The 22,411-nt window shown below is 47.7% G+C and overlaps 1 protein-coding gene across 6 annotated transcripts in view; it reads right to left on the bottom strand.

Moving 5' to 3' along the window:
• IL17RE (interleukin 17 receptor E) overlaps window positions 1-22,411 on the bottom strand; it is a 51,229-nt gene that overhangs the window by 5,059 nt on the left and 23,759 nt on the right. For all 6 annotated transcript variants that reach the window (XR_014560507.1, XM_083723797.1, XM_083723796.1 and 3 more), the window contains 13 exons: window positions 19,886-19,904; window positions 17,816-17,968; window positions 16,106-16,197; window positions 13,678-13,801; window positions 12,806-12,948; window positions 11,717-11,785; window positions 10,917-10,986; window positions 9,639-9,826; window positions 8,454-8,501; window positions 5,771-5,816; window positions 3,188-3,339; window positions 1,600-1,668; window positions 355-406 (listed from right to left, as the gene is read on the bottom strand). Coding sequence is in view for 5 of the 6 variants with exons in the window: in XM_083723797.1 (XP_083579923.1) it covers window positions 355-406; window positions 1,600-1,668; window positions 3,188-3,339; window positions 5,771-5,816; window positions 8,454-8,501; window positions 9,639-9,826; window positions 10,917-10,986; window positions 11,717-11,785; window positions 12,806-12,948; window positions 13,678-13,801; window positions 16,106-16,197; window positions 17,816-17,968; window positions 19,886-19,904 (1,225 nt within the window). In the remaining variant the exon portion in view is untranslated. The remainder of the gene's footprint in view (window positions 1-354; window positions 407-1,599; window positions 1,669-3,187; window positions 3,340-5,770; window positions 5,817-8,453; window positions 8,502-9,638; window positions 9,827-10,916; window positions 10,987-11,716; window positions 11,786-12,805; window positions 12,949-13,677; window positions 13,802-16,105; window positions 16,198-17,815; window positions 17,969-19,885; window positions 19,905-22,411) is intronic.

Below are 22,411 nucleotides of genomic sequence, written 5' to 3' on the forward strand. Positions count from 1 at the left end.
CGTGTACAACAAGATCTAGAACATCTAGTTCTGACTCAATACTCTTTCCAAGAAGACTTTTCACTGTTCCACATTTAGCTGGGGCCATGGGCCTAGCCAAGGGAGGGGGTGCAGGCAGGGAGGGGCAGCTGCTCCCCCCCCCAAATTAATAAAAGTACATAGCTAACTGAAGTTCTGCCCCTCCTAACAAAAATCATGGCTACGCCCATGGCTGGGACCCAGCACTGCTCCCTCAGAATAACAACCAGGCAACCTCACGCAAGGGATGACACATGCAGCCACGCCCCACAATGGGGCAAGGTGCTGTTCCTTAAATCCCTCCCACTCCCAACCTAATATGGGATGGCAACTTACCATCTGGGCACAGAAGCTGTTTGCCAGCGAAGCGCACATCAGAACGCCAGACCTGACAAACCAGAAGCAGAGAGAAGGCAGAACACTTGAAACTGGTTTTAGTGACACAAGACTGCACTGTATACAAGTTGTACAAGTGACAATAAAGTATTTCAATTTCAATTCAGTAGCTCGCACGTTTTGCAGCTGTCAAGCGGTCGGCCAGTGGTGCCTTTCTCCAGGATCAAGCCCCACCTACTGCCTAAACTGTTCTCTACTGAGCCAGGTTCTACTCAAAGTCAACAAAAGAGGTTTAAAGACTGTCCCAAGGCAAATCTTTTAAAATGTAGTATAAACACTGGCCTGCGAGCGCTCCAGTTGGAGATCAGCATTTATCGAAGGTGTCATGGGCTTTGAAGATGCTCAAACTCAGGATGAAAGGGAGAAATGTGCTAAGAGGAAGGCACGCTTGGCAAACCCTCACCGTGATTAACTCCCATCCAGAAACCTATGACCCGTGGACGTGTGGATCCAGAATTGGCCCCCACAGTCACTTATGGACTCGCTGTTTAAACTGTGTTTATGGAAGACAATCTTACTCGGCTACGAGTGATCGCCAAAGAAGAAGAAGACTCAAAGTAGACCCACTGGAGTTAATTAACTTAAGCTAACCACCATATTTTTCGCTCTATAAGACGCACCAGACCATAAGACGCACCTAGTTTGTTTTCTAGTTTTCCTAGGAGGAAAACAAGAAAGAAAAATTCTGAATCTCAGAAGCCAGAACAGCAAGAGGGATTGCTGCAGAGCGAAAGCAGCAATCCCTCTTCCTGTTCTGGCTCCTGGGATAGCTGTGCAGCCTGCATTCGCTCCATAAGACGCACACACATTTCCCCTTACTTTTTAGGAGGGAAAAAGTGAGTCTTATAGAGCAAAAGATACGGTATGTCTGTTAACTCCAAGGTGTCTCCTCTGGGCAGGACTAGTGATGGATACAATCCAATGTACAGTGGTACCTCTGGTTACGTACTTAATTCGTTCCGGAGGCCCGTACTTAACTTGAAACTGTTCTTAACCTGAAGCACCACTTTAGCTAATGGGGTCTCCCGCTGCCACCGCACGATTTCTGTTCTCATCCTGAAGCAAAGTTCTTAACCCAAGGTACTATTTTTGGGTTAGCGTAGTCTGTAACCTGAAGCGTCTGTTACCCGAGGTACCACTGTATATTACAATACAGGGTGGGGTGGGGCTTAGGTTGGTCCTTACCAGTACACAGCTTGTCAAGGCCCGCCAAGGAAGGATGAGATCCAGGTCTCCCAGGCTTGATCTCTCCAGCTGCAAAACATAAGGGTGAGTAGGACATGAGGCCCAGTCCTCTGCCCATTTACCGAACCTTCCCTCACCCACCATAGAATTGTAGAGTTGGAAGGCACCCAAGGATCATCTAGTCCAACCTCCCAGCAATGCAGGAATCTCAACTAAAGCATCCACGACAGATGGCCACCCAACCTCTGCTTAAAAACCTCCAAAGGAGGAGAGCCTATCACCTCCCGAGGGACTTCATTCCACTGTCGAACAGCTTGTGCCATCAGAAAGATCTTCCCGGTGTTTAGCCGGAATCTCCTTTCTTGTAACCTGAAGCCATTGGTTCGAGTTCTACCCTCCAGAGCAGGGGAAAACAAGCATGCTCCGTTTTCCACGGGACAGCCCTTCAGATATCTGAAGATGGCTATCATATCTCCTCTCGGTGTTCTCTTTTCCTGGCTGAACATACCCAGCTCCTTCAGCTGTTCCTCACAAGTCTTGGTTTCCAGACCCCTGATCATGTTGGTTGCCTTCCTCTGCACATGTTCCAGCTTGCCAATATCCTTCTTAAATTGTGGTACCCAGAACTGGACACAGTACTCCAGGTGCAGTCTGACCAAGGCAGAATAGAGCAGTACTATTACTTCCCTTGATCTGGACTCTATGCTTCTGTTGCCAGAGTGGTGCATGCTCTGGTTACCTCCCGCTTGGACTACTGCAATGCGCTCTACGTGGGGCTACCTTTGAAGGTGACTCGGAAACTGCAATTAATCCAGAATGCGGCAGCTAGACTGGTGACTGGGAGTGGCCGCCGGGACCATATAACACCGGTCCTGAAAGATCTTCATTGGCTCCCAGTATGTTTCCAAGGACAATTCAAAGTGTTGGTGCTGACCTTTAAAGCCCTAAATGGCCTCAGTCCTGTATACTGGAAGGAGCGTCTCCACCCCCATCATCCAGTCTGTACACTGAGGTCCAGTGCCGAGGGTCTTCTGGCAGTTCCCTCACTGCAAGAAGTGAGGTTACAGGGAACCAGGCAGAGGGCCTTCTTGATAGTGGCGCCTGCCCTGAGGAAAGCCCTCCCAGCAGATGTCAAGGAAATAAACAACTATTTTACTTTTAAAAGACAACTGAAGGTGGCCCTGTTTAGGAACGTTTTTAATGTCTGAGGCTGTATTGTTTTAAATATTTGGTTGGAAGCCACCCAGAGTGGTTGGGGAAACCCAGCCAGATGGGTGGGGTATGTGTAAATAAATAAATAAATAAATAAATAAATAAATGATGCAGCCTAATTAGCTTTTTTTGCTGCTGCATCACAGTGTTGACTCATGTTCAGCTTGCGGTCCACTAAGACCCCCTAGATCCTTTTCACATGCACTACTGGCAAGCCAGGTGTCCCCCATCTTACATTTGTGTAGCTGGTTCTTCCTCCCTAAATGCAGAACCTTACATTTGTCCCTTCTGAAATTAATTTTGTTGGTTTGGGCCAGTCCGGGTGGATCCCAACCCAAGTTAACCCTCCTCCTCTCCGGCTCCAAAAGTCACTTACATGGGTGATGGTATAGACAGGTGGCTCAGGCTCACACTGGTGCGGAGATTGCTTCTGACATAAGGCCGAGCTGAAGGATGCTGGTGCGCGAGAATGAAAATGCAAGTGGAGCTGCCAAGGTTTGACACTCATAGATACATTCCAGGCAGTGTCTAAGGAAGAAAGACCGGCACCAAGTTGTTCTAATGTCTCAGACCTTTTTAGGCATATGTTTGCACTTTAAACAAAAAATTAATTCTTACAAAATCTTAGGCGCATCTGATATATGTGTGACCGTGCATCGCGCTGAACCCGGAAGTGACCTGGAAACGTCACAATAACTGCACAGAATAGGGCAGAACAGGGTGGAAGTGAAATGGGGTGTTTCAAGGCTCTTCCAATGGTGTTTTGAATATACGCGATTTCACTTAAACGCACGGGGCCTTGGAACGTAACCCGCGCATAAGTCGGGGGTTGCCTGTATAGCAACTTCATACACACATAAAATATATCCCAGAAGGTGGAGTTTAGGCAACGCATCCAAATCAACACGGGTCTTCAGATAACTAAAGCGGGGCAAAGGAACAAACCCTAGATAGGTATCATGCCATCCTTGCGGTTCAGTGCTGCCTACAGCGTAACTGTAGGCTGTGAGTATTCTGTATTTCCACTACTTTGCCAGCTGAGGGCGCAATTGCGTTTCAGTGTTAACAATGCAAACACAGCTCTTCCAGATTAAAGGAAACAAGTGACAAGACGGCTCAAAACTAAGCAGGAACATTCAACTTTAAAATCCACATAACAAGCCATTCTGTTTTCACAAAACAATGTTGGGGCGAGAATCTTCACGTTGCTTTAGACTGACTACAAACACAAAGGAAGTCTTTTGTTTCAACCGTTCATTGTTTATGGTCAACATGTTTTCTGCCAGTTAAGAGGACCGTGCATTTACACCATGGGTAGGCAAACTAAGGCCCGGGGGCCGGATCGTACCCAATCGCCTTCTAAATCCGGCCCATGGACGGTTCAGGAATCAGCATGTTTTTACATGAGTAGAATGTGTCCTTTTATTTAAAATGCAGCTCTGGGTTATTTGTGGGGCCTGCCTGGTGTTTTTACATGAGTAGAATGTGTGCTTTTATTTAAAATGCATCTCCGGGTTATTTGCGGGGCCTGCCTGATGTTTTTACATGAGTAGAAGGTGCCCTTTTATTTAAAATGGGTTATTTGTGGGGCATAGGAATTCGTTCAATTTTTTTTCCCAAAATATAGTCCAGCCCCCCAGAAGGTCTGAGGGACGGTGGGCCAGCCCCCTGCTGAAAAAGTTTGCTGACCCCTGATTTACACTAACAGCTGGGCAGCTAACAGTCACAAAAAATGCTGGAAAACAACATCAGCTGATCAGGATTCTCTCCTCCCTAACAGAGGCCTGTACCCCCACAACAAAAATACTACAGGTCAGTTTTTCTGCACAGCAATTGTCCCTTTGGTTAAGTGCCAGGTTTCCTGGACGGATAGCTTGAGCGGCAATGTGCAAAAGCTGTGATTTGTTTGTAAAAGTGCCTGGTAGATTCCTAGCATCTTGAAAGGGGGTGGAAAAATCACAGGTAGCAGGGTGGGCTCTCGACTCTGGGCAAGCGTCTGCAACCCCTGAAATCTCTCACTGCTCATGAGAGTGGGGTGGTGTGCAACATTATGTTTCAGGGAGGCAAAGATGGAGACTCTTTCTGAGAATTAGGGTTGCAGGTGACTAATCTCAAAGCAGGCTATCGTGCCATTAACAGCTGAACCCAGACTGCCCTTACAAGCCTGCCTTCTTACTTACAGCCAATCCAGAGAAAGCAGTGGCTGATAGCCTCTATCCTCTTCCTTAAGGTAAAGGTAAAGGGACCCCTGACCATTAGGTCCAGTCGTGGCTGACTCTGGGGTTGCAGCGCTCATCTTGCTTTATTGGCCAAGGGAGCCGGCATACAGCTTCCGGGTCATGTGGCCAGCATGACTAAGCTGCTTCTGGCAAACCAGAGCAGCGTACGGAAATGCCATTTACCTTCCCGCCAGAGCGGTACCTATTTATCTACTTGGCACTTTGACATGCTTTCGAACTGCCAGGTTGGCAGGAGCAGGGACCAAGCAATGGGAGCTCACCCCATCGCAGGGATTTGAACTGCCGACCTTCTGATCAGCAAGCCCTAGGCTCTGTAGTTTAACCCACAGCGCCACCCGTGTCCCATCCTCTTCCTTACTGTTCCCTTTACAGGACTTAGCATGGCAGGGAATGGAAACAAAACCAGAATCAGTTGGCTCTGCCTGTCATTTTCTCTGGCTCCATCTACTGTCGGCCCCCTTGCCTTCCACACTACCAGTCCCAATGAGCACCAGCCTCCACTGACAGCTGAACAGCAATGAGACGACCTGTGTCTGTGTACTGTCATGATGGGCAAGGAATGTACAGACACAGGCAGAGAAAACTGCTTTGGGTCCGTGCTTGCAACCCTAATGAGCATGATCTCTGGTTCAGTGAGAAGGAATCGCTTCCCTTGCCCCAATCACCACCTCCCCGTCATCCTACGATACCAAACCAGCAGGTTTGAGCTGCAGACTCACCTGTCCGGAGTGGGCACTGAATGTGGCTGCTGTTTTTGTAGAAAAACTAGAAAAGACAGACAGCAAAGACACTGGATCACTGGAAGAGCTGGGGCTGGTGAAACCAAACCAGCAACTCACATTCACAGAATGAAAGAACAGCAAAAGCAGCAGGAGTCCTCAATTCTAGCCCCCTGCCTTCCTTCAGGAGGGGATACAACAAATATCTTTAGTGGTAAAGAAATCCCACACCCCCATTCCTCCAGTGACGGACAACCTTGAATGCAGTCATACCATAGATCCCAAATGCCTTGCGGGTCAAATGTTTTGGCTCCCGAATGCTGCAAACCTGGAAGTGATTGTTCTGGTTTGCAAACCTTCTTTGGAAGCCAAACATCCAATGCAGCTTCCAATTGGCTGTAGGAGCTTCCTGCAGCCAATCAGAAGCCGCGCCTTGATTTCCAAACATTCTGAAGTTGAACGGACTTCCAGAACGGATTCTGTTCGACTTCCGAGATACCACTCTATAGGACCTGAACTGATCTCATCGATCAAGCCAACTTAAAACTAAAACCATCAAGTATTTGTCCAAACCTGCTCTTATAAAAGACATGGGGAGCTGCTTTTTAATGAGTCTAACCATTGATCCATCTTGCTCACTACTGTCTACAATGGCTGGGAAATGGCCTTCTGGGATTTCAGACCTCTTCCAGCCCTACCTGGAGGTAAGGTAAAGGTAAAAGGACCCCTGACCATTAGGTCCAGTTGTGGCCGACTCTGGGTTTGCGGCGCTCAGCTTGCTTTATTGGCCGAGGGAGCCGGCATACAGCTTCCGGGTCATGTGGCCAGCATGACTAAGCCGCTTCTGGCGAACCGGAGCAGCACACGGAAACACTGTTTACCTTCCCGCCAGAGTGGTATCTATTTATCTACTTGCACTTTTTTGGGGTGCTTTTGAACTGCTAGGTTGGCAGGAGCAGGGACCAAGCAACAGGAGCTCACCCCATCGCAGGGATTCAAACCGCTGACCTTCTGATCGGCAAGTCCTAGGCTCTGTGGTTTAACCCACAGCACCACCCGCGTCCCTTGGATACTTGGATACGCGTACCTGGAGATACTGGGGATCAAACCTACAAAGCAGCAGGTGCTGTACCGCTGAGCCACATCCCTGACCTCCAGCAGTGAAGAGTCCGCAGCACCCCTGAAAGCAACCTGTCCCAGTGCACCAACACCCAGACAGTTAGCCAGTCGCTAGGACAGCATGGCTGTAGCTCAGCGGCAGATTGTCCACCTTGCACGCAGAAGGTACCAGGTCTACAGATTAGGGTGAGAATATCCTCTGTCTGAAACCCTGGAGAGACGCTACCAGTCAGTACAGACAATGTGGAGGTAGAAGGACCTATGGCGTGATGACTCAGTGTAAGGCAGCTTCCTATGTGCCTAAGTTCTTCCCAATGTCCTAACTCAATTTTTGTGCTTGCAGTTTTAAGCCCACGACTATGGCTCATCTGGAGCCCCTAAGACTGCAGACTTGAGAATCAGCCCCATGTACACTGTAAACAACTAAAAACTTCAGCAGGATTTGAATAACGTTTGTAATGTGCTAAAAACTAAGGTAAAATTGGATTATATAAGAAAAATAGGGGAAATAAGTGAAGCAGTGGGAATAGATTGAAAATGGTAACCATGGAAGCGTGGAGGGGAGTCAGAGGATTCAGGGAATCCTCAATGAGGATGATGTTGTTTATTGTTTGAATTTGAATTTGCAATGTAAAACTCAATTAAAAAAAAGATTTGTAAGAGAGCCAGCCCCATAGGACTCTGTGTAACTTCCTCCTGAGTCCACCTTCATATGACTGCACTGCACATCACAGGGTCTGTTTTCCTTTGGACAAAAGCTTTATGCTTTCGAAGGCTTATCAAGTGCAACCCTTTTCATACTCTGTGACGTATGGAAAGAAGAAGAAGAGTTTGGATTTGATATCCCGCTTTATCACTACCCTAAGGAGTCTCAAAGCTGCCAACAATCTCCTTTCCCTTCCTCCCCCAACAAACACTCTGTGAGGTGAGTGGGGCTGAGAGACTTCAGAGAAGTGTGACTGGCCCAAGGTCACCCAGCAGCTGCATGTGGAGGAGCGGGGAATCGAACCCTGTTCACCAGATTACGAGTCCACTGCTCTTAACCACTACACCACACTGGCTCTCACTGCTGGAAAAACTCAGCAGGGACTGAGAGCTCATCTGTACCCTGGGCTTGGGCTTTCTAGACATGGGACAATCCTAGATGAGTCTTGAGAGGACATCCCTTGGTTGAGGACCACCTTGTCCAGATCAGGGCAGGCCAAGTCATATCCTTCCGCAAGAACAGAAGTGAAGTTCACTTTTTTAAAATGCACACAAACATCTACACCCCAATGCTATCTGCTCAATCCTATGATGATAATGCAACTCCCAAGCTTTCCGTCGCTCTCCTGAGACTGTGCAGAGTCCAGACGGCTGCAAGTAGCAACAGTTTTGGGCAGAAAAGATTTGGCACTAGATAACTGACTTGCCTCTGACCAAACTGCGGGAGGCAGTGGAAGACAGAAGTGCCTGGCGTGCTCTGGTCCATGGGGTCATGAAGAGTCGGACACGACTAAACGACTAAACAACAAACTGACTTGCCAGTGTCTGGTGCGAGTAGCGACTGGGAAGTAGGCCTCACCTTGAAGCAGAGCCGAGGGTGAACGTCCACCTCCTCAAGGATGTACTCCTAGAGAAAGGAAAAAACACACAAGGATAATCTTGATTGTTTATTTGCAACATCCATCTATTGCTTAGCATGCAAGACCTCTAAGCAATAAGGCACAATAAGATCATTTCAAAAGCACTCCGTTATCTTCTCTCCTATATCAATTTCCACAACTCAACATGGCGAGGGTGAGGGAATCTGTGACTTTTCAGATGTTGTTGGCATCCAACTCACACCCACTCCAGCGAGCAGGGCCAACAGATTGATGTTGCTGCAATTCAGCATTGAAGGGGAGCTTTCTAATGAGTAATGTTTTATTATGTTTTTATATATGTTGGAAGCCGCCCAGAGTGGCTGGGGCAACCCAGTCAGATGGGCAGGGTTCAAATAATAAAAATTATTATTATTATTATTATTCCTTGGGAAAAGAAGAAGGAGAAGAAGAGGAGGAGGAGGAGGAGGAGGAGTTTGGACTTGATATCCCGCTTTATCACTACCCTAAGGAGTCTCCAAGCGGCTAACAATCTCCTTTTTCCTTCCTCCCCCACAACAAACACTCTGTGAGGTGAGTGAGGCTGAGAGACTTCAGAGAAGTGTGACTGGCCCAAGGACACCCAGCAGCTGCATGTGGAGGAGCAGGGAATCAAACCAAGTTCACCAGATTACGAGTCCACCGCTCTTAACCACTACGCCACGCTGGCTCCCAGCACAAAAAAAGCACAGGACAAGTGGGAAACTGCTTGGACCTGTGCTTTCAAGGCACAAAACAAGTGGACGCGTTGACAAGCTCTAATGCTTCCTCCAGTTCAGCCATCCTTTAAACACCCCAATCTCCCCCCTTTACAGTGGGCAAGGAACACCAATACGTATTTACCCTTAATGAGGACATACTGCTAAGCCTGAACCACTTGTTTGGGCAAACAGGCTTGCCAGTCTTTGGTGGCTCAAAGGCATCAAGCAATGATTCTGCAGCTAAATATCCCTCCACGTGCCTCTACTGCTCCCTTTCTCTACCTGCTGTGGCAAAACCGAGCTCTATCACAAGCAGGCAGGGAAGGCAGGGATCAGTTCCAAGCGAACGACACCATAAGAGCATCCTTGGATCTTTACCCGTTACCACCCCACCGAGCTCCTAGAATGACCGCCCCAGCCTTTCACCTGGCGTAATCCTGTGACTGTGGAATTGGGGATGTCTTGACAGGCCGCACCCGGAGTGGCGCTTTCTTTCCAGCACAGAGAAGCAGTGGGATGAAGCAGGCAGCGGCCGCTCAGAGACATAGCCATTTCAGCCTTGCCGCTGTTGCTGTAGTCGCGAAACTCCACCGAGGACCACAGATCTGGACCATCTAGAAGAGAGGCAGCAGCAGGGGGCGGAAATATGATTAGACTGTTGAGTCCCCAGTAGACACTGATACCTTATAACAGGGATGAGGAACCTGTGGCCCAGTGTATGCTGTTGGAACCAGGCAGAGGGCCTTCTCGGTGGTGGCGCCCGCCCTGTGGAATGCCCTCCCATCAGATCTCAAGGAAATAAACATCTACCTGACTTTTAGAAGACATCTGAAGGCAGCCCTGTTTAGGGAAGTTTTTAATGTTGGATGTTTTATTGTATTTTTAATATTTTGTTGGAAGCGGCCCAGAGTGGCTGGGGAAACCCAGCCAGATGGGCGGGGCATAAATTATTATTATTATTATTATTATTATTATTATTATTACCCAGAACTACCTAGTTCAAGTAGTGCCCTTTAACCACTACATCACATTGGCTCTCTCTTTGTCTGCTGGACTCTTTATTGAATCAAGTAGGTACCTCCAGCAAAACAAAAAACAATGGGGGGGGGGACACCAATACCACCTCATTTTTACACCCAAGTAAATGCATTAATTAATGGGCAGAGCCAGAGATCAATTTAGTTCTAATTGAAAAGAGGGCTGCATTCTTTCATTAGGGCTAACTAACAAGAGACAAAGCAGTCTGCTCTGCTTCTGCACCTTTAACAACAGCTCAATGTGCAGAAAACAGTAGATCAGAGCCACCTTTCCCATTGGTGTTAGTGGTTCGTTGCGCCAGGGCACCGGCCTCTCAGGGGCGCCCCAGCAAGTGGGGGAGCTGCACCTCCTCCCTTGTTTGGGAGTTGCTGGGGGGGGGTGCCAGAGGGATCTTTGCACCTTGGCACCAGATATGCTTCAGATGGCCCTGCAGCAGATGAACATTTCACGGCAAGAAGCTATGCATACTTGCTAACACCTGCATACCAAGGTCCCGTCAAAGGCACAGGAGCAGAGGCTAGCAAATAAATTTGGCATGCCTGTCCTCCACAGCAGACCTTACCTACCTAAAATAAACACTATTGCCATAATAGCCATGCAGCCCTAACAGCAACAGAGCTAGACAGCATTGGCAGAGCCCTGCTGTCAGAATAAAGCAAGACTCACAGGCCTCTGGCTGATCCCAGAAAGGGCACACTTTTTTGCGCAAGCTGTCGTGGTGCTCATGATACAATGCCTAGAACAGAAGGGAGGAAAGTTAGGTCCAAGTTGGCTGCTTCCCAGCCTCTACGGTCCCCAGAGGGCTCCCACCCATGTGCTAAGAGGCACCCAAGGAAAAATGACAGGCGAGACCATTCTGTCCTGGGTTGCTTCCAGATTGTGGGCTTGGGGTAAGGGGCGCGGGAGGCTTAACACTGTAAATGGGTCGTTCACAAACAAGTCAAATCTGGATTAAATTGGTGGTGGTGGGGAACGATGGACTGGAATCTGATGCCAACAAAGCTGCCAAAATTGCAGGCATAAGGAGCAACCATCCCACAATCAACACCCATCTGGAAACATTTTTGGATGTTCTGCCCCCTGCCCAGCCCTGGCCACATGGCCACTTTCTGTAGAGGGCCTGGCATGGGTGGGAGGGGCTCTCAGAATCTTAAAGACACAGCCACCCACAAACCTAAGCAAAATCTGCTACAAGATTGAGCCACAGAAGTAAGCCTCAGCTCAGGTTCCTCTCCTCCAGCCTTCCCCAACTTGGTGCTCTCCAGTTGCTTTGGACTTCAACAGCTGGTGGGAGTCCAAAGCAGTCAGAGGGAATCAGGTTGCAGAAGGCTATTTCAATCCTTCTTCCCCTTCCCGGTTCTGTTTGTGCATCTCCCCGCCCACCCACAAGAGAGACAGTATCTCTCTTTTCTCCTCCCGCTGCAAAGTGTTGGAATGGTGGGCCCCTCAACATGATGTGCACGCACCTCGATGCATAAGCATGGGAGCAGGCGCTCATACGACAGCAGAGCAGGGTGATGCTTGGAGACCAGAATCTAGGAAGAGGAGAACAGGGCCATAACATTGAGGCTCTGGCACAGAATATAAGTTTGTAATTCTTCTTACTCAACCCACGCATTCCCCTTCATATCCCTCCAGCCTGTTTGTCCTGCCTTTTCCTCCCCCACCCCCCATTATTTTATTGTTTGTACAGGAAGCAGAAGCCTCCTTGCTCTTCCTTCCTACTAAAGGTAAAGGGACCCCTGACCATTAGGTCCAGTCGTGACCGACTCTGGGTTGCAGCGCTCATCTCGCTTTATTGGCCAAGTACAGCTTCCGGGTCATGTGGCCAGCATGACTAAGCTGCTTCTGGCGAACCAGAGCAGCGCACAGAAACGCCGTTTACTTCCTGCCGGAGCGGTACCTATTTATCTACTTGCACTTTGACGTGCTTTCGAACTGCTAGGTTGGCAGGAGCAGGGACCGAACAACGGGAGCTCACCCCGTCGCGGGGATTCAAACCGCCGACCTTCTGATCGGCAAACCCTAGGGTCAGTGATTTAACCCACAGCGCCACCCGCATCCCATCCTTCCTACTAGATGGGTCCACTTCTTTTCTTTCCTCCCTTCTTTCTAAATTTATTTGGTTTTTCGGATTAAAATTTTACAGTCATATATCAAACATAGACCAAACATAAACACTAGATTCCGAGGAATCTCTTGGACGTCCCTCCTTCCCTTTGTGGGTCCTGTTGTTAATCATTTCTTCCTGCATCTTTTATGATGAGCCAAATCTTTTACATCTCGATTGTGTCCAAAATTCACCCTTAAACTACAAGTGATATTTCAATCCTTCTAACGATTTTAACTGTCTACAATGGTCTTTAAGTTATAATTTCCCCCCATTCCTTATTAAAATTTTGGTCTTCCTGATTTCGGCTTCTTCCAGTCATTTGAGCCATTTTGGCATAATCCATCAACAAGATCTGCCATTCTTCTCTGGTAGGGACTTTTATCTTCTTTTAGATGGGTCCATTTCTGTTCCTCCTCTGCATCCTTCCCCTCCAAGGTCTCACCTGCTGGTGGAAAGGCTGGCCGAGTTGCTCGCACTCCAGAGCCAGCTGGTGGCAGAGGCGTACTGTGATGTCAGGGCCCTCGGTGACAGACACCTCAATAGCCTGTTCTGCTGGCACCCATCTGTGGTGGAACTCTGGAACTTCTGGGGAAGGAAAAGCAGGCTGTGGCAGAGGAGAAAACCCAATCTGGAGCAGGACATTTGGAACGCTGCTGCGGCAACTGATGAGGAGTTTTGGATTTGATATCCCGCTTTATCACTACCCGAAGGAATCTCAAAGCGGCTAACCATCTCCTTTTCCCTTCCTCCCCCACAACAACACTCTGTGAGGTGAGTGAAGCTGGGAGACTTCAGAGAAGTGTGACTAGTCCAAGGTCACCCAGCAGCTGCATGTGGAGGACCGGAGACACGAACCCGGGTTCACCAGATTACGAGTCTACCGCTCTTAACCACTACACCACACTGGCTCTCCACACTCACCACACTGATGTGTTTCAAGGCTTCGTGTATGTGAGGTAACACATGACGTTGGTGTGGAAATGTTGCAAAGCCACACAGGATTATCCTGCTATTACTGCATATTCTATTGGCTATCTGCCATTGTGTGTACTTTGATATAGGATTAAATTCTTGCATGTGCAAGTTACAGAAATATATTATGCTCATCTAAGACCTTGGCCTCTCTCCCCTCTGCATTGGTCACAAGATAATTCTGGAATGCCAAGGAAGGCACTTTGAATACCATCTATGACCAGTGTTTCCTGAACACCGTTTTCCCCCCGCACAGAATTTGAAGATTTTCCAGGCACAGAATTCCAGACCCCTCAGCAATGACAGTAGGCCAGGCCTATATGTATTCTAGCCTTGTCTTACCTAATTGGTTGTTAGGGATTAAAAGGGTTTCGTTGATGCTCAGCACCCCGCCAGGAATGGTTTCCAGCGAAACAAGCACCCGGCGGCCGCTCTCTGCTGGGAAACAGTCAAACAGCACCTGCCACTGGAGAAGGAAATGCCACAGTGAGAATGGTGCTCACCCAGATCTCCTGCTTGTAAATCATGCTGGAATCTTGGCCTGTCCCAAGCTGGAGTAACCCCCTAACTAGTGGCTGCAATGCTATTGCCCTGTAAGCGATTATCTGGTGAATCTCTTAAACAGCAGGAGTCCACAAAACGTACAAGCCAGACTTCACACACCACGGCATCATCACATCCAGTGCTTTTGGAGGGTATGAGGTGTCACCGCACATATCTTGGCAATGGAGCGGCAGTTGTGAGTACAAAATGGCTGCCGTGCACAGCAAAAAAAAAAAAAAAGGAGAGGTGATGGTATTCCGTATCAGTCACTACCGCCACAAAGAAAGCTCTGCTCATATCCATTCAAACCCCTGAACCAAACCCCTGAATCCAATGACTTGTGGAGGGTCTTGAACATACCAGCGTTCAATTTGTAAAAAACCCCACACATTTCTAGCCCTCATTAATTTAACCTTAAAAGGTTGAAGCAAATTATGTTAATTCCCAAATCTTCTCCATCTGTTAATTCTAGAAAGGGAGTACAGTGGAACCTTGGTTTACGAACTTAATCCGTTCTGGAAGTTTGTTCTTAAACCAAAGCGGGGGGACTCAATTTACAAAAGGAACACACTCAACAGGAAGCAGAACATGTTCTGCTTCCAAGGCAAAGTTCACAAACCAAAACACCTACTTCTGGGTTTGCAGCGTTCTTAATCCAAGTTGTTTGTAAGCTAAGCTGTTCTTAAAGCAAGGTACCACTGTACTTCCACACAGTATTTTCCCACAAGCCTCGTTCGTAAGAGATGGGGTGCCATTCCTCAAGTCTGCCTGAAACTCAACGTCACAATGATCCCTAGGCCTAGAAGAGCATGCATGCTTGTTGCAGTCACCCAACACGTCCTCACTCTGCACAAGCTCAAGGAAATCCCCATTCATTATGAATTTACAAGGAGTTGAGTTGACCACTGAAAGCAAGTTTTTTAGGGTTCAGTCCTGTCCTCTGTACCTTTTCTACTTCAGGACAGACATCCCTTAGAACACAAAATAAACTCGGTGTCTGGTACATTGCTAGGAGCATCAAAAATGGGGGACTGGGAAGCACAGCAAAGTTTCTAAAACCAAGGGCCAAGGCTGAGGAATCTGTGACCTTCCAGAGGTTACCATACTACAACTCCCAACCACCCCGAGAATTTAGGTTTGAATGAGGAATGTACAAAGATTGGTTGTTTCCCAACGCAATGGTCAAAAAGGAGGTTGTGGCGTATATGTTTCCACCTTTCTTTCCTGGCACAGAACTCCTGTGCTGGCAGGCAGACGTTCTGAAGCTTTTCCCAACATGGAGATAAAGGAGAACTTAATCAGCTGAATTTTGGCCTTTCGTACAGCTAATAAAGAGAAGGCAGCGACATCCTGTTGAGTGGCGGGAGAGAATCATAGAATCATAGAGTTGGAAGAGACCACAAGGGCCATCGAGTCCAACCCCCTGCCAAGCAGGAAACACCATCAGAGCACTCCTGACATATGGTTGTCAAGCCTCTGCTTAAAGACCTCCAAAGAAGGAGACTCCACCACACTCCTTGGCAGCAAATTCCACTGTCGAACAACTCTTACTGTCAGGAAGTTCTTCCTAATGTTTAGGTGGAATCTTCTTTCTTGTAGTTTGGATCCATTGCTCCGTGTTCGCTTTCTCCCTCCTCTATGTGACATCCTTTTATATATTTGAACATGGCTATCATATCACCCCTTAACCTCCTCTTCTCCAGGCTAAACATGCCCAGCTCCCTTAGCTGTTTCTCATAAGGCATCGTTTCCAGGCCTTTGACCATTTTGGTTGCCCTCCTCTGGACACGTTCCAGTTTGTCAGTGTCCTTCTTGAACTGTGGTGCCCAGAACTGGACACAGTACTCCAGGTGAGGTCTGACCAGAGCAGAGTACAGTGGCACTATTACTTCCCTTGATCTAGATGCTATACTCCTATTGATGCAGCCCAGAATTGCATTGGCTTTTTTAGCTGCCACGTCACACTGTTGGCTCATGTCAAGTTTGTGGTCAACCAAGACTCCTACATCCTTTTCACATGTACTGCTCTCAAGCCAGGTGTCCCCCATCTTGTATTTGTGCCTCTCATTTTTTTTGCCCAAGTGCAATACTTTGCATTTCTCCCTGTTAAAATTCATCTTGTTTGTTTTGGCCCAGTTCTCTAATCTGTCAAGGTCGTTTTGAAGTGTGATCCTGTCCTCTGGGGTCCTCACAGTCCAACACGTCCATAGGAATGGTGATAACTAACCAAGGTTCCAGCGCCTGCTCTTCTGAAGATCTGAAGCCAGCCAGAGCGTTTGGAACTTATAACCAGGAAATGCAGCTCCAGTCCTTCAATGCCTGAGGTCAGGAAAAAGAGAGAGAGAGAATACAGTGGTGCCTCAGGTTACATACGCTTCAGGTTACAGACTCCGCTAACCCAGAAATAGTGCTTCAGGTTAAGAGGAGAACAGAAATCGTGCTCCAGCGGCGCGGCAGCAGCAGGAGGCCCCATTAGCTAAAGTGGTGCTTCAGGTTAAGAACAGTTTCAGGTTATGTATGGACCTCCGGAACGAAATAAGTACTTAACCTGAGGTACCACTGTAGTGCCAAGGAGAGAGACAGGCAGTCCAAGGCAACACAAATCTTCACTGAATCCTGGTATTATTTATCACTTGAACTGAGTAATTTGTATCCCACTTAATACCGCAGTTTCTAAGCAGTGGAAGCAGTCTACCTCTCCTGGTGTTTACAAGGCAGTGTGCGTGCTGTGCATTTGCGGGTTTCCTGAACAAGTGCATCATATTGTTATGAGTTTGTGGGTGCCAGGGTCCCCTAAATTCCTGGGCCCAATAGGTGCTAGAATTTAATCAAAGCTTGGGAGCTAGAATCACAGAACCCTAGAGCTGAAAACGGTCATCTGGTTCAAACCCCAGCTATGCAGGAATCTTAACTAGATCATCCATGACTGATGGCCATCCAGCCTCTGCTTAAAAACCTCCAAGGAAGGAGAGAACACAACCTCCAGAGGGAGACTGTACCACCCTCGTACAGATCTTACCGTCCCCGTCCCCCCCCCCGAAGTTTAGTTGGAATCTCCTTTCTTATAATTTGAAGACATTGGTTTGAATCCTAAACTGCAGAGAAGGAGAAAGCAAACTTGTTCCCTCCTCCATGTGACAGCCCTTGAGATATTTGAAGGTGGCTGTCATTGTTAGAATTCCTGCTCCATGATTGCAGTCATGGGATTGTTGTCTATCACATGATGGTGTATGTTTTGACTCCACAGAGTGGGAAGTGACAGAGACAGGATGTTTGTGTTACTGTGTTCTGTGAAGTGGGACTATTGTCCTTTGTTCTTTCTCTTTGCTATCTGATGCTAGAGAGAGAGGGAGCCATGTTGAAGTGCTCCATGTGTTTTTATATGTAAATAAAGTAGATTAGCCAAAATGCTGAGCTGCTGAGGTCTGCTACGCAAACTGCGAAGACTCTGCGGATCCTTAAGTGTGACGATATCTGTTGGCATCAGTCGCTGTGATGTTCGGGCTGAAGAAAGCTTTTGAAGCTCCCGAACGAACGACCAGGAGGGAGAGAACATGCCATGTGTCTCTGTCAGGATCCTACTCGAGAGTAGGACGAGCTCCTGACAATCATATCTCCTCTCAGCCTCCTCTTTTCCAGGCTAAACATACCCGGCTCCTTCAACCGTTCCTCGTAAGGCTTGGTTTCCAGACCCTTGATCGTCTTGGTTGCCCAAGTTCCAGCTTGTCAACATCCTTCTTAAATTGTGGTGCCCAGAATTGGACACGCTCCTAACCCTTCCAAACGACATCCCATTTACATTCGTTTTCTGTATCTCATTGCATCATGAGAACACTTCAATAAAAATATTAACTGTAATCTCCTTCCTCGCCACACCTGTTGTAAGAACCCTGGCTGGATCAGGCCTTGGCCCACCCCACCTGCTCCCACACCCTACCTGTAGCGTTCAAAGCCACACGAACACGCACACAGGTCTGGCGCTTGCGGAACAGCTGAACTGGGCTTAGGCTAAGGCTGGGTGCACGCAGGAATAGGTCTTCCTGCAGCTTCCGCTGGCATCGGAATCTGGACCGAGGCAGGGCACCGTACGCTGTAGAAAAGAACAATAATGCAATTATGGGATAACGCTGGAGAAGCATCTTGGAACAACCAGCCAAGAGGAATGATGTGTGGGCAGCGCAGTATAAATCCACCATTAATGCACCATTATTCTATCCATGACATATTGCAGAATGCACAGCTGTTAGGTAAAGGTAAAGGGACCCCTGACCATTAGGTCCAGTCGTGAGCGACTCTGGGGTTGCGGCGCTCATCTCGCTTTATTGGCTGAGGGAGCCGGCGTACAGCTTCCGGGTCATGTGGCCAGCATCACTAAGCCACTTCTGGCAAACCAGAGCAGCGCACAGAAACACCATTTACCTTCCCACCGGAGTGGTACCTATTTATCTACTTGCACTTTCACGTGCTTTCGAACTGCTAGGTTGGCAGGAGCAGGGACCGAGCAACGGGAGCTCACCCCGTCGCGGGGATTCGAACCACCGACCTTCTGATCGGCAAGTCCTAGGCTCTGTGGTTTAACCCACAGCACCACCCGCGTCCCTCTGCACAGCTGTTACACACCTGCAAAAAAAACACCCGTCTGGAGTGCTATGAATTTCTTTCATTTTTGTTGCCATAGATTTAACATGGGTCTTCTCCTGAAATCTGAATTATAGTCCCAGTACTCCAGCCAACTATAAGCACACTTGCCAGTACTTTCCATCTTCTCCAACTCAAAAGCCATTAGCCTGTCTCTCCTTCCCTTACCCCTCTGTAGGGTTCCTGCAAAGAATTCCATACACCTAGAAAGCTAGCATGTCAGGGTGGAGGATTCAGTTGAGCCTTCTCCTTGACACACTATTTTCCTATGTGCACAGCTTTCCACCCCACCCCCACCCCACTCAACAGAGGAACATTCAAGCATGTACCTTCACACCTCTGTGACACTTTTAATAAACTGGCCTGCACTGAGCCTTTGGGAACCTCCAGACTGTCAGTATTGAAAAGTGTGGGATGAAAAAATGACTGGTGGGAAGACATCTAAGTACCACACAAACAATTCAGGAAGAACACAGGACTAATGCAGCCTACACAGATGTTTAGAACGCTTGCAGAAGTCTTAATTTGCTTCAACCACCACGGCTTCAACTTTCTGTATGTTTTAAATTGCGGTTGCAAACTTTTCAGAGATAATTTTATTGCTTTACCTTTTTGGTAAACCACTTTAAGGTTTGTTTTCTTTCCAACAATCAAGCGGTATATCACTTTTACAAGATTGATTAATCAATCAAATGCTCATTGTCATATAAAGGTAAAGGTAAAGGGACCGCTGACAGTTAGGTCCAGTCATGACCGACTTTGGGGTTGCGGCGCTCATCTCGTTTTATTGGCCGAGGGAGCCGGCGTACAGCTTCTGGGTCATGGTGGCCAGCATGACTAAGCCGCTTCTGGCAAACCAGAGCAGCGCACGGAAACACCATTTACCTTCCCGCCGGAGCGGTACCTATTTACCTACTTGCACTTTGACGTGCTTTTGAACTGATAGGTTGGCAGGAGCAGGGACGGAGCAACGGGAGCTCACCCCGTTGCGGGGATTCGAACCGCCGACCTTCTGATCGGCAAGTCCTAGGCTCTGTGCTTTAACCCACACCGCCACCCATGTCCCTCATTGTCATATAACCAGCATGCAAACATATCAGAATGAATTCTCAGCAAAGACAGGATGTAATCTAACCCCTGTGCAAACAAATCACAATAAATGCTCAATAAACACATTGCCCGGAGGGACCCTTGGTTATATTCTGCAACACAATAACCCTTCCTGCACTCCAGGCCAAGCAACATCCTAGAGTTTAGGAGTTCCAAAATCTTTTCTCTTCAATTTCCAGCCCAAAATGCCCATGGTTCCTTGCTGCAATCAGAGTCACCGCACAAGCAGCAGTACAGGGGCGCTTATTTTCTTACTCACCAGTAGCATTCCAGCATTCCTAGAAAAAAGAAATAAGAGAGATAGAAAAGTTCAGTGGGATAAAGTTGAATCAATATATCTCCCTGCAGTCCTAAGGCAGGAGCATATTTGCCGGAAGCAAAACATACAGGCAGGGTCCACAAATGTTTGCTTGTCCAAGGAAGCTGAGAGGTAAAGAAAGTACAGTGGAACCTCGGTTTTCGAGCGTCTCGGAAGCAGAACGTTTCGGAACCCGAATGCCGAAAACTCGGAAGTAATTGCTTCTGTTTTCGAACGCGCCTCAGAAATCGAACGGCTTCCGAGGCACGTTTCTCAGTTTTCTCAATTGAAATTGATGACAGCGCTTTGCGCCTCAGTTGTCAAACGTTTCGAAAGTTGAACGGTCTTCCAGAACGGATTACATTTGGCAACCAAGGTTCCACTGTAGTTCTTCACACAACATGCATTTCATTTATGAAGATCTCACTGGTCTGCTTCATGCATCACACTAAGCCACAATATAATGAATACAGTGGTACCTCGGGTTACATACGCTTCAGGTTACATACGCTTCAGGTTACAGACTCCGCTAACCCAGAAATAGTGCTTCAGGTTAAGAACTTTGCTTCAGGATAAGAACAGAAATCGGGCTCTGGCGGCGCGGCGGCAGCAGGAGGCCCCATTAACTAAAGTGGTGCTTCAGGTTAAGAACAGTTTCAGGTTAAGAACGGACCTCCGGAACGAATTAAGTACTTAACCCAAGGTACCACTGTATATGGCTTTCAGTAACCTTGCGAATGTGCTGGCACCCGGGTGAGATAGCACTTTGATTAATGAAACAATATGTCCTTTGAAATGTATTTGTGGGAAGGTGGGTATTGTTTTATTTGCGGTTTTTTGTTATTATGTACTTTGTGGTTTTATTTTCTATTTTTATGCTGTGAACCACCCTGAGATGCACGGCAGTATAAAATTCAATAAACAAAACAAAACTCACTTTGCTACTGCTATTTCCTAGTAGGGCTACCAACTTGAATAAAATGGGGGGGCAGATAAATCCTACCCTGCATAACTGATCACAATATGCGGCACACACACCATTTGAATGGCAATGCCCATCAACTTGGGGGTGGGCCTCTCAAATATTTTATTGGGGGGGAGCAAAGGGACCTTGGCTCCTAAGCTCCCCAGGTGCTTTAGTTCAGCAACGAAGCCAAGACACTTCACCCCCCCCCCAAAAAAATCTGGGAACTGTAGTTTTCTTCTCACGGAGCTACAGTTCCCAGCATTTGTGGGAAGGCATGTTTTAAATGTGCGCGCAGCCCAGGCCTATGTGTTTCAATGCCTGGCTAAAGCTCTGCCTAGCAAAAACATATTACTGCCTGAACTGGAACAGCAAATGGTCCCCTCCTCCCGCGAAAGTCAAGATACCCAAGGTATTTTGGCACGTGAGGCAAAAGTGAGCATTAAAAAAACCAACCCAACGCCTCTCATAATTTACTGCCTTTTGTGATCTTCAAAAGCCGCTGCCTGAGGCAGTTGCCTCACTCTGCTTAACGGCAGAGCCGGCCTTGAAAAAAACAATGAGTCCACGGAAGCTACTAGTTCACCCACCCACCCACCCAATCCAATCCAAAGTCACTTGTGGCTTGGAAGGCGGGGTGGAGTAAGCCACAAATTTTAACACTTCTCTGTCTAGTCACCCACAAGTGATCGTTATCACAGGAAAGTGACAATTTACAAGCTGCTTCCGCTTCGATCCTCACGTATTCGATTCTCAATGTGGTTTTCTCCATGTGTATGAGGGTGATCTCTCTCACACTAGATCTCTATTAATCTATCTATCTATCTATCTATCTATCTATCATCTATCTATATCTATCATCTATCTATCATCTATCTATCTATCATCTATCCATCCACACACCACACACACACACAATGTTGGGGGGGGGGGAGGAAGAGGAAGAGAGGGAGCTCTGATTGTGTAACACCTCACACCTCAGCGATAATAAATCACTGGCAAATAGTGCCATGCGCTACCGCTGAAATGTTACTCAATCAGATATATGCCCCTGCAGATGAGAGTGGGGTGCCGGGAGTTTAAATTGAAATGTACTCAGAACACCGTTCCAGCACCTCTCAGGTGGGTGCCGTTGCCATTGTAAGAAAACAATGGAAGTGTTTGTGGTGAGTTCTGGCACCTCTTTTTCTAGAAAAATAGCACTGTATACCCCCCTCTTCCTGAAACCTCTGTGAGACTGCTATTTAGTCCTGTAGCAGGCAGGCCCAAACCAAGAGGCCACTGTTAACTACAGGGATACAAGGGGAGACAAACCATCTCAAAGAGATGTATAACTGGTATGAAATGATGGCTTAAAACATCCCCAATTAGAATTGAAGGCTGTCGTATGTTAAGGGCTCTGTATCACTGGAAAGGGAAACATAAGGAATGAGCCAGTTCCTTCGTGCAAATGTTTGTGAGAAGGAGGGAGGCATATATTCAAGATCTGAATAATCACTAGTCTACCATAATGTGAAACGCTA

Source organism: Podarcis gaigeae (assembly GCF_964106915.1).
Source record: "Podarcis gaigeae genome assembly, chromosome: 2".
In the NCBI taxonomy this organism is placed as follows: Eukaryota; Metazoa; Chordata; class Lepidosauria; order Squamata; family Lacertidae; genus Podarcis; species Podarcis gaigeae.